At 35.4% G+C, this 12,795-nt stretch overlaps 2 protein-coding genes across 5 annotated transcripts in view; one reads left to right on the top strand and one right to left on the bottom strand.

Moving 5' to 3' along the window:
* LOC108135880 (homeobox protein DLX-5) overlaps positions 1-4,829 on the top strand; it is a 29,429-nt gene extending 24,600 nt beyond the window's left edge. The window contains exons 2-4 of the mRNA XM_017256784.2: positions 3,749-3,927; positions 4,197-4,279; positions 4,332-4,829. Of these exons, the coding sequence (XP_017112273.1) occupies positions 3,749-3,927; positions 4,197-4,279; positions 4,332-4,599 (530 nt within the window). The 3' untranslated portion in view covers positions 4,600-4,829. The remainder of the gene's footprint in view (positions 1-3,748; positions 3,928-4,196; positions 4,280-4,331) is intronic.
* Positions 4,830-9,269: 4,440 nt separating this feature from the next.
* LOC108135862 lies at positions 9,270-10,479 on the bottom strand. 4 transcript variants are annotated; one of them, XM_041709431.1, is made up of 4 exons: positions 10,446-10,479; positions 9,855-10,172; positions 9,619-9,795; positions 9,270-9,561 (listed from the first exon to the last, which is right to left on the bottom strand). In XM_041709431.1, the coding sequence occupies exons 2-4, from the start codon at positions 10,110-10,112 to the stop codon at positions 9,391-9,393; spliced, it is 606 nt and encodes a 201-aa protein (XP_041565365.1). In that variant the 5' UTR covers positions 10,113-10,172; positions 10,446-10,479; the 3' UTR covers positions 9,270-9,390. The 4 variants fall into 4 exon arrangements, with proteins under 4 accessions (XP_041565365.1, XP_017112253.1, XP_041565366.1 ...); XM_017256764.2 differs by having other exon boundaries at positions 9,861-10,172; XM_041709432.1 differs by having other exon boundaries at positions 10,333-10,461.
* Between the last annotated feature and the right edge of the window lie 2,316 nt (positions 10,480-12,795).

The raw sequence follows: 12,795 nt of genomic DNA, 5'->3' as shown, positions 1-12,795 counted from the left end.
CATTGCTAACAACACCCAGACACGCCGAAGTGAGAAAAATATGCAGGGTCCGCCATCGACTTTGATCCGGTCTGAATCATCGTTGGGATCGCAGATCGCAGAGTTAGTGTTTTGCGGTTATGCATTCCTATTTTCGTATTTAAGAGACGCCGGCGAGGACACAAGAAAATTTCTCGTGTTGTTTAGAGGATTTCAAAAAGCCATTTAGAATAAATTAACCGGGACCTACCGCTAAAAAGATCTCTGATCCGATCGGATCACAAAGAATCTCGACATCTTCGTTTTCATTTTCGTTTCGGCTTGGGATTTTGGGTAAAGCAATGCTCGAGTGAGCCCCAAACTGGATTAAAATTAGTTTTTGATTACGCTTTCGAGCTTCTGGACAACGCAATTTGTGGTCTGCCGCTGCAGCTCCGCTTCTTCCTATAATTAGCGCTTTTAGCTCAACTCTTTTGCATAAAAAGGTCGACTTTATCCTTAGCCGGTTTGTCATAACTCTGTGGTGGCGGCAATCTTATAAGGCTATTGACAGTTACTTATCCAGACCCCTAAGAACGTGAAATTCCTTGCGGTCGTAAATCCCCCGAAAAGTCCAAGCTCCTAATTGAGTCTTCCGCTGGCAGCCTGAATCACATTCCCCAAGTCATGCTTTTGGCTCGGTTCTGCAGCCAAATCCCAGCCTGGCTACCTACCTACCTCTACTCACCTTTCAAAGGGTCCGCTGCGATCCAAAACATTTGAAGAGCGTGTGAACAGCCAGCACCTTGTGGCAAAGTACTCCCCGGGCATTAGCATTAGTCCTATACGAGCGATACGCAACTTGGTAGCACCGATTGAGAACTCGATTGTGATCTCGACTGCCTTTTATTATGATGTTCCCCTTTATGTGAGCATTGCCCGCGGATTACCATTACTGCCACACATTCGGCCGCTGGCTGATCTCGGCTGATTGATTTGGAGTTGGCCTTAAATGAATCGCTCCCTGCCTATGGACTTAATCAACATAATTGCTCCGATTTTGAGCCGCACTCTGGTTTCTACTTAAGCAGCACATTTTCCAATAAATTCCGGTGCGTGTAGAGCGGTTGTGATCCGGCATTAACCAGCTAGCCTTTAATTAATTGCTGTTAATTTATGTGCCTCCCAGAAGCAGAGTCCAACTAATTTGCCTAATTACCAACCACACCATTAGCCATGCGCACAAAGTCAAGGTCTAAGATTGGCACGCCATCTCGTATAGTATCGCGCCGCGAATGCACTTGGAGAAATATTGGTTATGAGTCATAAGTCAGACAAAAATTTGGAGAACGCTATAGTCGAGTCCCCCGTTTATTAAATACCTGTTACTCAGATAACAAATTTCCAACTAAAAAAGGGGCTTAAGTGGCGGGATCTGCCGAACTGCATTGCATCTATTGAACATAAGATAGTGTTTTGCCGACAGAGCAGCGGCAGAGCATCTGAAGAGGATTTAAGACTTCTAAAATAAAATATCGATTACTTCAAAGACTACATTAACTCTAATACTCTTCAAATAACAGGTATAAAACAGCTTTTTTAGCCAAATGGTGTTCTGTTTTTTAAAGCTATTATTTAAGGCATTGTTACAGGTTTTGAAAACAAAAATTAATTTAGAACGCACCTTTCTAACTGCGTGTGATCAACAACAGCCGAATTTATCTGGTCATGAACAGTTGACCGTCTGTTTGTAAAAAAGAACTGTCTTAGATGGTATTTATTTTAAACAGTTGTATTTTGTAACTACCCAAAAGAACATAATCTACGATTGTAAGAGTACGAAAAGAAAGTTGCCGTTCCTTCTTGCTATAGATGTTATCAAACTGGCTTTTGTTGGGTGTACCTTATTAGAAGCAGACCCAACCCACTTGCGCGAGGACACTGTGTCATTTTGTATGTGTGTCAATTAGCAACGCTACCAGGAGGCATAACTTACGCTTTGCTTCCAGACAACGGTAGCAGCTCCTTAACTCCATTGTGGTGACTGTCGACTGGTTTCGTTGTCACCGACAACTCTCCGCCGGTTGACACAATGATTAGTTATGCTGATGACATTGTTTGTTCACCACGACATGAAGTGGAGTTGTGGGTGCTCAGGTCGTAATTCTTTCGAAAAATACTCATTGCACTTTAACTCCATCTCGGTGGTGGTTGTTGCCGCAACGGGCATTTGCTAGTGTGGGTTAAACCAATAACCAGGTTCAGACATGGTCCAGCCCCCGAAATCAAAGTTTCTTAATTAAAAAATCTCAACAAATGTCCGGAAACACACCCACCACTGCAAAACTCTAATTGGACCAGTATTTTGCCATGACTTTTAATAAGAGGCGTGGCTAGGACGTAGTAATAGTAGCAAGTGAGGCCTTAAGACCGGCTAATAAAGAAAATTAAGCTGGCGAGCTCGGTTCAGCCTATTACGGTTGATCTGAGCACAATTCCATGTAATATTGGGGAAAATTGTAGGTGCAAATAAATTGCCCCGAAGACGGTTTGCCGTTGTAACCGAAATATATTGAAAAATAAATATTAAAACACTGTGTTTTTAATTTTTTTTTTAACTAGTTATTGTGTAATAATAAACTTTTTAACTCTTCATGGTCCTTCTTCTGTTAATGAATATGTGTTCCTTCCTTTGCTATGGATTCTTTCAACCCTCGAGCTTTGGTGGCAAAAATAGTAGATTATCAAACCTCGCAATAAACACATCAGGAGAGTGTTAAAATAGCTTTGGACATGTTCTTCGACTTTAACCGCTAAAGTACAAACTAAAAAAGGGGAAAATGAATCATCCCCGTCATTCTTGTATTGCTCACCGACCAACTTCGGGCGTCTTAATTGTTATTTGTCGGACATGTTGAGCAACAAAAAATGCACTTCGATAGGGGTTTCAAAGCGCAGCTGCCATTTTCATCGTCGGACTTCCTGGGGTCTCCTACTTTCTCCCTATACCCTCCTAATTTTTCCCTCTAAACAAACAAAGCAACAGCCATTTCCGTTGATGCTTTAGCTGAGTACTTGCCGCAGTCATTTCGCAGGCATGTAAATATTCAGATTTAGTAAAAAAAATTCCACCAAATCCGTGAAAAATTGATTGACCCGCTAAAAATTATCACAATAGAATGGTGTTAAGCTGGCTTTCAGCTTGGGTTCAACTTGGTTAAATGCTGCTTCCGCCGAGACAAAAGGAGGGTAAAAACATCAATCAGCCTTATTACCTTTAAGCATGCCAAAAACAAATACCGACTATCAAAATCCAAATCAAATCAAATCACCATCGAATCGCTTAAGAAAACAACGCTAGGGAAAACATTAAACGCGGCGTGGCCATAAAAACTGGATGGTATGAAAAAAATAAGGTAGAGAATTTCCTGCTTGTTTTTATGACCACCGATTTGTTGTTGTCGATGGTCTATTATAAATTTCATCGAATTGTGTATTTAAAATGGTTTTAACCACGAGAATTTCAATGATTGAATTGAAAGTGCCAGGGAATGCGTAAAGATCGGTAATAAAAGCGATCATTAAAGCATCCTCAACGCGCTCTCCGAAGAAAGGCCTGGTACTCGGCTAAAAATGAGCCAAAAGCCCCATAAACTTTTCCGTTTAATGACCATATGTGTGAAGCACATAAAAAGTTGACTGATCGCTGAATAAATTATGATGCCAACACACCTTTCTGAGTTGATGCATTGCTGAAATTGATTTTAATATTCATCTTGTTGCATTGCAGATCCGGCCACTTTAAACATATTCGCAGCGCGATCAAATCCAAAAAAGAAACGGAAGTCCCGTACCGCATTCTCCAATCAGCAGATTTTCGAGCTGGAGAAGCGCTTTCTTTACCAAAAATATCTCTCGCCAGCTGATCGCGATGAAATTGCTAGCGGCTTGGGTCTCTCCAATGCACAGGTGAGTATAGTACCTTCTGTAGTTGCTAGCAATAGCATTTAAAACATAAGCGATATTTGACAATACTTCGGAAAAACCAACAATAAATTTGGTTTAACAACTGGTGAACTATTTATTGGAGATATTTTTGTTTAATTTGAATTATTTTAGTTTTACGCTTTGGTGATGATTTCGTTTAAGTTTGATTAAATCAGTTGATTGAGTTTTAAATGTAAAAGCCTCTCTGCGTATCTGTAAAAAGCATTTAATAGACTTTTGCATAACAACAGGTCATCACTTGGTTCCAAAATCGGCGGGCCAAGCTCAAGAGGGACATGGAGGAGCTGAAAAAGGATGTGCAATGCGAGAAACTGTCAGCGAACCAAAGCTTTTTAAAGAACGTTAATGACTTGAGTATTTTAAAGACCCGACCAGTCAGCAGATCCCAATCGTTCGCACCACCATCATCACCAACATCTCCCACACATGCAGAGCATCGGACAGGATAAGGATAAGGAGCGGGAGAAGGAAAAGGACAAAGAGGAGCTGCGCATGTTGAAGCTAATGACCCTGATGCGCTACTCGGATGGCAAGTTGCTGTACGCACAGCCACCGCTGCCAGGCCCGTATTTGCCCTCTTCCCAAAGGCAAAACAGTGAGGACGATTGCATTTATTTGCCAAAAACAAAATAAAACCTCCAAGTATAGGAGAAAATTCAAGAAGCTTTTTTGGATTTTATTAACTTGAGTATTAAATTCACAATAAATTATCTATCCCACGTAAGAATGGCACTGTGCATTCTCCAACAAAATATAACTATTCAAACAATGTGTAATATTACAAAATTTAATCAGTTTTAGCTTGTGCACAGCTTAATTTATTTTTGTCTCAAAAGTAAACGAGAAGTTAAGTATGACTTTAATTCATTTGGTTTTTATTTGTGTTATCTTGGAATTAATGAAAAGGTTATAAGGTTTCCGATGTACAACTACAAGTTGACCCAGCACACCGTAGGTAAGGAATGGTTTGGCAAACCTGGCTGCTGAAGTGATTCGGTTTACTTATAATCTTGGCCTTTCAAGCAAAAAGTTCCGGAAAAAGAAAGAACTTTTTTTAAATCGAAAATTGCTAAAAGCTTTGAAACAAAATTTTTGGCTATTTTAATATGATCTCAAAAAATAGTTTAGAAGCAACATTTCAAAAATATTTTCATATTTTCGTTAAGCTAATACTATCAGCAAAATGGAACAAATATAAAAATCTACAAATATCGTAGAATAATATTAGAAAAACAAGAAAGTAAGCAAACTTCGGCAAGCCGTAGTTCATATACCCTTGCAGCTATTGCAAGCATTTAAATACTTTTGAAAACATTAAAATTATGATTTGCTTGCGTATATGTTGAAAAACATTGAAGCTATGATGATTTGCACCTCAATAATTAGATAGTTATTTTATATATTTTTATTATTTCTATGGCAGCTATGTGATATAGTCGTCCGATTTTGATGGAATTTAAACCGTAATTTTGAAATAATTACCCAATACTATATGTCGAAGAACTAAGAAAAAAATTAAAAAACAGCTAAGTTATAATTTTTTTTCATTTTTTTTTTCGATTGTTCCCATGGAAGCTATATGATATAGTCGTCCGATTTTAATGAAATTTAAAACGTAATTCTGAAATATCATATTATTGGAAAAAAGATATCATAAAGCTGCCATAGGAACTATCGAATAATTAAGCTGCAAGTCATCATAGCTTCAATGTTTTTAAAAATATACGCAAGTAAATAATAATTTTAATGTATTCAAGAATATTTACTTTTTGTAATAGCTCCAAGGGTATATAAACTTCGGCTTGCCGAAGTTTGCTTCTTTCTTGTTTTAATTTTCAATTCTAAAAACATTTTTTAACAGTTTACAATTTCTTTGAAAAACTAAAACAATAGCAAAAGGTTTTTAAGTCTGATTTTGTTTACTGATTACACATGGGGACTCCCTGATTCAGAAAACGAAACTCACCATTTTTTTTATGTCGCCATGTTTTTCTAAAGTGTAAAAACGTTTCCTCCTGTTTCTTCAGTTCTGCTTAACCGATTTCGGTCACCGATATTATATTATTTCACTAGAAATATATCATTCTAAAACTTTCATGCTGGAGCTCGACAAAGTTTAAAAAAATTGCTATAACTTCCGACAACATAAATTTATTCTTAAAAAATACATCCTTGAACACCGAAAAAATGTTATCTTGAAGATGAAACATTCATAATTCTAACAAGAAATAGCTTGTTCAACAATCCGCCGGTAAACCGATTTTTAACGTGTTTTACTGTCTGCGAAAAGAGGCAATATTTCGATTTGGGATTCGGCATGCAAATTCTAGTTTTTCTTACGCAGCGCAAGTTTGTTTCAAAACGGAGCCACGCCCACTTTAACGCCCACAAATCGCAAAACCCTAAACACGTCTGCCACGTCCCTCTGAGAGAAGACCGTAGGTGTTGGTCTATGTTTGTTTCGGCCATACCTACCGGTAGTCACAAAAATTTTCAAAAAAGAACTAATATTTTAGAAGTTTTGAAGTGCTTAGCTTCTGGTGTTGTATATGCAGTTCGACAGATGGCTCCACCTAAACTTCGATTAAATTTTAAATTTAGAGGTTGAAAGAATATTTAATCTTGGCAATATCTGCAAGGCTATATAAACTTCTGCTTCCAAAGTTTGCTAACTTTCTTACTTAAGAACTAATTAATTTTATCTGAACTTCAGTTTTAGCAATTTATTGAAAGATTATAGCATCTATGTTAAATTATTTAGAAAACATTTATAGTACAATTTTCTGAATCGGGGAGTTTATCCGCACCAGAAAATCAAAGTTTGATCTCTGGGGGATTTCGTCGATTTAAATTTGTTAACAAAACAATAAAAATAAAGATAAAATAATTATATTATCCAATTTTTTAAACCTTGCAGAGAGTACTAAAGTGTTCTATTTTGTAATTTAAAAATGCCGTCCAACTCTTGATTATTGAATATCTTATTAAAAGGGCACACTGGGCCAGCTTTAGAATTGCATTCGAAAACCCTCCGGAAATTAAGTAATTCCTTTAAAATTATATTCTTCTTCCATTTTTTAAAAGTCGTTAATATAAAGATCTGATGACGTCATCATGCTAACATACAATCAAAATTCAATGTTACGTAACAGAAATTTTAACAGATATTGGCTGTTAATACAGCTGTTGTAAGGACGTGCGCAAGAGGCACCTTTATAACAAAAAAATACACCTTTTATTTATACATAAAACAACGAAATTAAAAAGATTAAAAGGTAAATTTTTAATGGAATCACAAAAAAGGTTTTTTTGCTTTGTGTTTGTGATTGTCAACTGCTTAAAATAATCGTGATGTTCTTGTAGTTGTGTGTTTTCAGTAGCCGTCTCACATAAAAAAAATGTGTAATAAAAAATTCATCTTTGAATAAAGAAATAAAAAGAGTTTCAACTTAAAACTTTGTGATGTAGATTATTCAATTCTTGTTCAAATGAATTTAATTTTAAATTGCACTTTGGCGCACTTTCTTCGAAAATTACATTTTTAGATCACATTTTAAATTGTAAAGTTCTGACTATTTTTGTCTTGTGTAAGCCAGTCTCGATAAAAAGCATAAAAAATGGTATGCAACAATCTTTGTAAAAATAATATAATTATATAAAAATCATATCATGTCCTCTTTTCAAAAGAATAACTGCGTTTGGAAGGATTCAAGTACCTTGTTTAACATTTTGTCGAAAATAAGTACTGAAATGTGATTTCCCGTAAAAAAAAAGGACCACGCTTCTTTTTGTCAAAGCTATATTATTTCGCCTTCGTATTTTAATTTTAAGAAAAAAAAACAACAAATTATAAAAATAATAATTACCAAATAATTTTGGTAATGCAGATGAAAAGATGAAACAAAAAATAAATATAAAAAATATTGTTGGGTCGATAATTTTACTAATTTTGGCAACCACCTAATATTTTTTAGTGGTTTATAATTTTTGTGATTATTTGTACTTAAATGTGTGTTTAAATGAATTGAACCCGTTTCCTACCTTATTTTTTTTTAATAAAATATGCAAATATTGGAAATATTTTCAGAGTTTGGTTTCAATTAGTTATATCTTTTAAAAAATCGTATTTTTGGTTGGTTAAAAAGTGCTATATTTGAAGACGAGGTAGAATTCTGATATCACGTTTTGTTACGACTATTTTTAATTTTACCAACAAAAATGAGTTTATTTTTATTCAATTTGTTTTGTAATCGGCACGCTGCCTTGAAATTGTTACAAATTACAAGACTGACTTTATGTATTAACCAATTACCTCGTCAAGAGGTGTTTTTGTTTGATATCAGAAGTTTTTGTTTTTTTAAATTCAGTCAAAAGTTTCAAATTTTATGAATATATTTATATATATTCTTGATTAGCATCACTAGCAGAGTCTATCTAGCCGCCTAGCCGTTTCTACCCAAACTAGTCTCTCAGTTTTATATACCATATAGCTCCCAATGGGACAATCTTAAAAAAAAGGAAAGAAAATGATTAATTTGTACAAAAAAAAAACGATCGAAGAATTGAGCTGAAAATAATTATAGCTTCAATGTTTAAAGACATTTAAGTATATCGATTTTTGTTGCAAAAGCAGGAAGGGTATATAAACTTTGGCTTGTTGAAGTTTGCTTCCTTTCTTGTTTTTAATTTTTACAGAACTAAAACACATTTTTTTGTTAAAGAAAAACCGAAGAACACAGTTATGTCCTCTGATCACAAAAGAATTACAGGTATATCTTTAATAACCTTGCTTATAATAATAATATTATAATATAGCTATTAATATAACTATTCATCGAATTGGACTTGCATAAAATTCTGTTAATTCAAATAAGCATAAAATGAAAATTAAAAAGATACACAGAGAAACTTCTGACGTTCAGAAATTGAAAATTTGACTTCTCAAATTGACGATATACTCATATTGAGAACACATTTTGGTTTTATACTCACATTGAGACTCATTTTCACTCATAGTTCTTACTCTTTGTCGATAGCTGCGCTGGCTTGCACGATAGGCGCTGCACAAATTTCGAACATCGTGTCCAAAGATTATCGGTATCGCAGTGACCCCAGTCATTGGTCGTGTTCAGCAGAACAACATGATGACTGATCACCGATGAACTTCTTTCGATAGTTCTGCTGAACGTGGCTATACCACGCGATGCAGAGAGAGTTAATAGGGTGCGCAAAAGAGTTCTGATTGCAGACTGGGGGTAGAAGTGACTCCTGCGTTTATAATTTATAAATAAACACGTTGCCTCTTTGATTTTCACTTTATTCATGATAGATATGACCTACACTAAATACATTTTTATAAACGTGACTGTTTTTCTAAACAAATTTAATGTAAGCTGTAATTGAAAAAAAACTTTGTAATTGGGCTCAGGATTTCACAATATCGCCAATAATTTCCAAGCATATATCCCGAGGACGTTTTACACCAGCTTTGTCGAAGGCAGAAAATGTTACTACGGCCTTGTGACGCCCCGCAGTTAGAGGCACTGCCATACTTATTTCGATTTTCTCAAGAAAGGGTTCCACCACTAAAACCACCTAAATAAGTCAATAAAAATAATTATGAAATGGATTTTCATTGCAAAACATCCTTACTCCAGGGCTGGTAATGCATTTGTCCTTCACTTCATCCTTGTTTGTCACGTGTTCAGTCGAAAAAGGGTAATAAATTGTGTTTTTATCGTAAAAAGATTTGCAAAAATCTTTATCATTTCCTTTGAAAACTGTTGGTTTCCAAATTCCCCCTTCGAATTTTAATAGACCAACTTCAACCTGAAGTGTAATTGATTTGGCGTTAATCGAGTTACATTTTCGCAGAAAATAGTGCTCACCGCTACACGATCCGATGATTCGACATCCCATGTCATAGTTAAGTTTCCTGATATATAAAGATCACCATAATTATCCCTCTTTCGGCTAAGAAGGGATAGATCCGCCATTTTGTCCACAAAATCAAATCCTGGCTTGTCCTGGCACTCACTGAATATATCTTCCCTTTCCGGTACAAATTCCATATTCCTTTCAAATGAAAGGCTTATTGTTTGCAGCAAGATGAGAATCTTCCAAAACAAAGACGGTTTGGGCGTCATGTTTCACAATTGTTAGAAATGATGTTCATGTTAGAGCTCCTGGGGCTTTTATAGGACGAGCTGCAATTGTTACATAATTCCCAAAGTCAGTAATAGATATTTGTCACGCAAATGATTTTAATTTACAAGGAACTTCAAAATTCCAAATGGACATAATGTTATCGTCTACCCTATCAAATATGGTTAAGCGTGCTAGTAACAGTTTTCAGTTATCATCTACCTTAAAACAGATACTTGATACTATGGCTCAGATAAGAAACTTAATCTATACAAGAACGGAAGCATATGCAGGAAACCGAAGTTCATATCCAATTATTCTACACCCAAAATTACCGCTCGATTTGCGTGCTGCGACAAGCAAAAAAACTAATACGAAATGGCATTTAATCTGACAAAAACAACTAAGGTATTGTGAATGAGGTCTGGGATTTGATTTACTTAGCTAAGAACTCGACCATTTACGATATACAAAATAAATTGAGTAACATGAAGTGTGACTCGAGTTATCTTTATTTTGCTGCACTCGAACTCCACTCAATAGTTTGTCCTTTTCTTTTCTTTCTCATTTCCTTTTTTTTAGAGGTTAATTGAAAGTCGTGATTCTTCCGCCCTTTTAAAGCAAGGGTATTATAATTTCAGTCAGAAGTTTGCAACGCAGTGAAGGAGACATTTTCGACCCTATAAAGTATATATATTCTTGATCAGTATCACTAGAAAAGTCGATCTAGCCATGTCCGTCTGTCCGTCCGTTTCTACGCAAACTGGTCTTTCAGTTTTAAAGCTATCTGCATTATAGTTGTTGTCTTTCTAAGTTGTGTTTCTATTGCAGGTAGTATTAGAGGTCGGAACGAGCCGGATCAAACGACTATAGCACATAGGTCCCATAGGGACAATCGGAAAAATATATGAAAAATAATGACTTATGACCTTGCTGTTTTTTTAATTTTTTGTTAGTTCTTCAACTTATAGTAATGGTTAAATAATTCAGAGTTACAGTTTAAATGGGACGACTTCTGGCTTCAAAGTGCTGCAAAAATCGTAGAAATGTATTAATCGTCTTAATTATTTTTTTCTAACATTCTTTATTAATATATAAAAGGTCCACTTTTGCACGTTTTGGTTTTGGTTATATAAAATATTTCATTAATAATTTAATATAATTAAAATGGGCTCCACAACAAAGTAATTGGGAGGAGCTTACAAGCCTCACGACCGAAATCAATCTTCTATACTTTTACTTTCAACATACTAACAGTGGTCAAGTCCAAACTTAACATAAAATAATTCTTAGCCAGTTCCTAAACCACCCGTCCGTGTAAAATGTATAATTCATACATTTATAATAAGCGACCGATAGATGGCGTTGTATGAAAACAAATGTGGCGGCCCAAGTTAAAATACCATCTAGCGGAAAAGCTGTTAACTAAGAACTTAGCTACGATATTTATTGTTATCTTTTTGATCGATATGTTCTAAGAAACACATCTCTGTCTCTCTCTTCTTCCGGCTCTCGGCTAAGCTGCACGCACGCTTTGTAACTCCTCATTGTAAACCCAAACATACATCAATAAAATAATAGTAACACCAATACGTGTTACCATACAAATGAACTAAAAAAAGATGCAATGTAAAAATATTTATAAATATTTGTTTTTATTTATTTATTGATTTATAGTTAACAATGAACTGCTAACTTACACCTACATGGCTATATGCTAAAATAAGTATAATTTAAATAACTAAATATTACACGATTCGAGAAAAGCATATGTTTGCATGTTTGATGATAACCGATCAATAGAATTTTCCAAAGATATTACAGGATATACTGCATTATAATTTGAACAAAGCAACCGAGAGGTCTTATGATGGGCAAAGTTGGATCTACAAACTGGAGGTAGCATCGATGTCAATATAGCTAAGGAGGTGGCTTATGGAAATAAATTTCTCCGCTGCACATTCTACGATGTTTTAAAGACTTTAAATCAAACTCCTTGGCCCAACATTTTATGAAGGCTAAAACCCCCTTAGCTTTACCAATGATGACAGAAATATGGCTTTTAAAACATAACTTGCTATCAAATAGGACACCTAGTTTAGTTACTTGCGTAATACGTTCTAAAGTAGAGTTTTTAAGATGGTAAGAGTGTATGTGGGCTGAAGTCCGGTAAAAGGTCATATATTTGCATTTAGCGTGGCTAAGAAGCAACTAATTGTTGGAACACCATAATTGTATGTGATCAATGTCAGACTGTAGGCGATGGTTTGACATTTGGTCAGAGAATGATAGGCACTTCTTTTGGAAGATCATTTATAAAAAGAACAAAGAGTAGTGGCCCCAGATGATTTCCTTGAGGGACACCAGAAAAAACTTTATGTTCGGACAAAGTTGATATTGAAAATAACGCGTTGAATTTTGTTTAAAAGATAGGCCGAAATCCAGTTCAGTAAATTAGGTGGAAAACCAAGAACCATTATACAACCTCGTATTTTTGAGGTAAGACAAGTGCCTATTGAACCATGGGGGCTTAGATGTGTCACTTACCGAAAACGAAAAACATTGATCGACGTCTGCAATGTCAAATTAAAGGATGACATTGCATAATTTTAGGGAGGACCCATCAATAGCTGGTGTAAACCAACAAAATTGGCATTGCGGAAACATTTTACACGTAAGGCTGCC

The sequence above is a fragment of the Drosophila elegans genome, unplaced genomic scaffold (genome assembly GCF_018152505.1).
Source record: "Drosophila elegans isolate 14027-0461.03 unplaced genomic scaffold, ASM1815250v1 contig_476, whole genome shotgun sequence".
NCBI lineage: Eukaryota > Metazoa > Arthropoda > Insecta > Diptera > Drosophilidae > Drosophila > Drosophila elegans.
The sequence above is the reverse complement of the archived record's forward strand: the minus strand, read 5'-3'. Positions and strand labels throughout refer to the sequence as shown.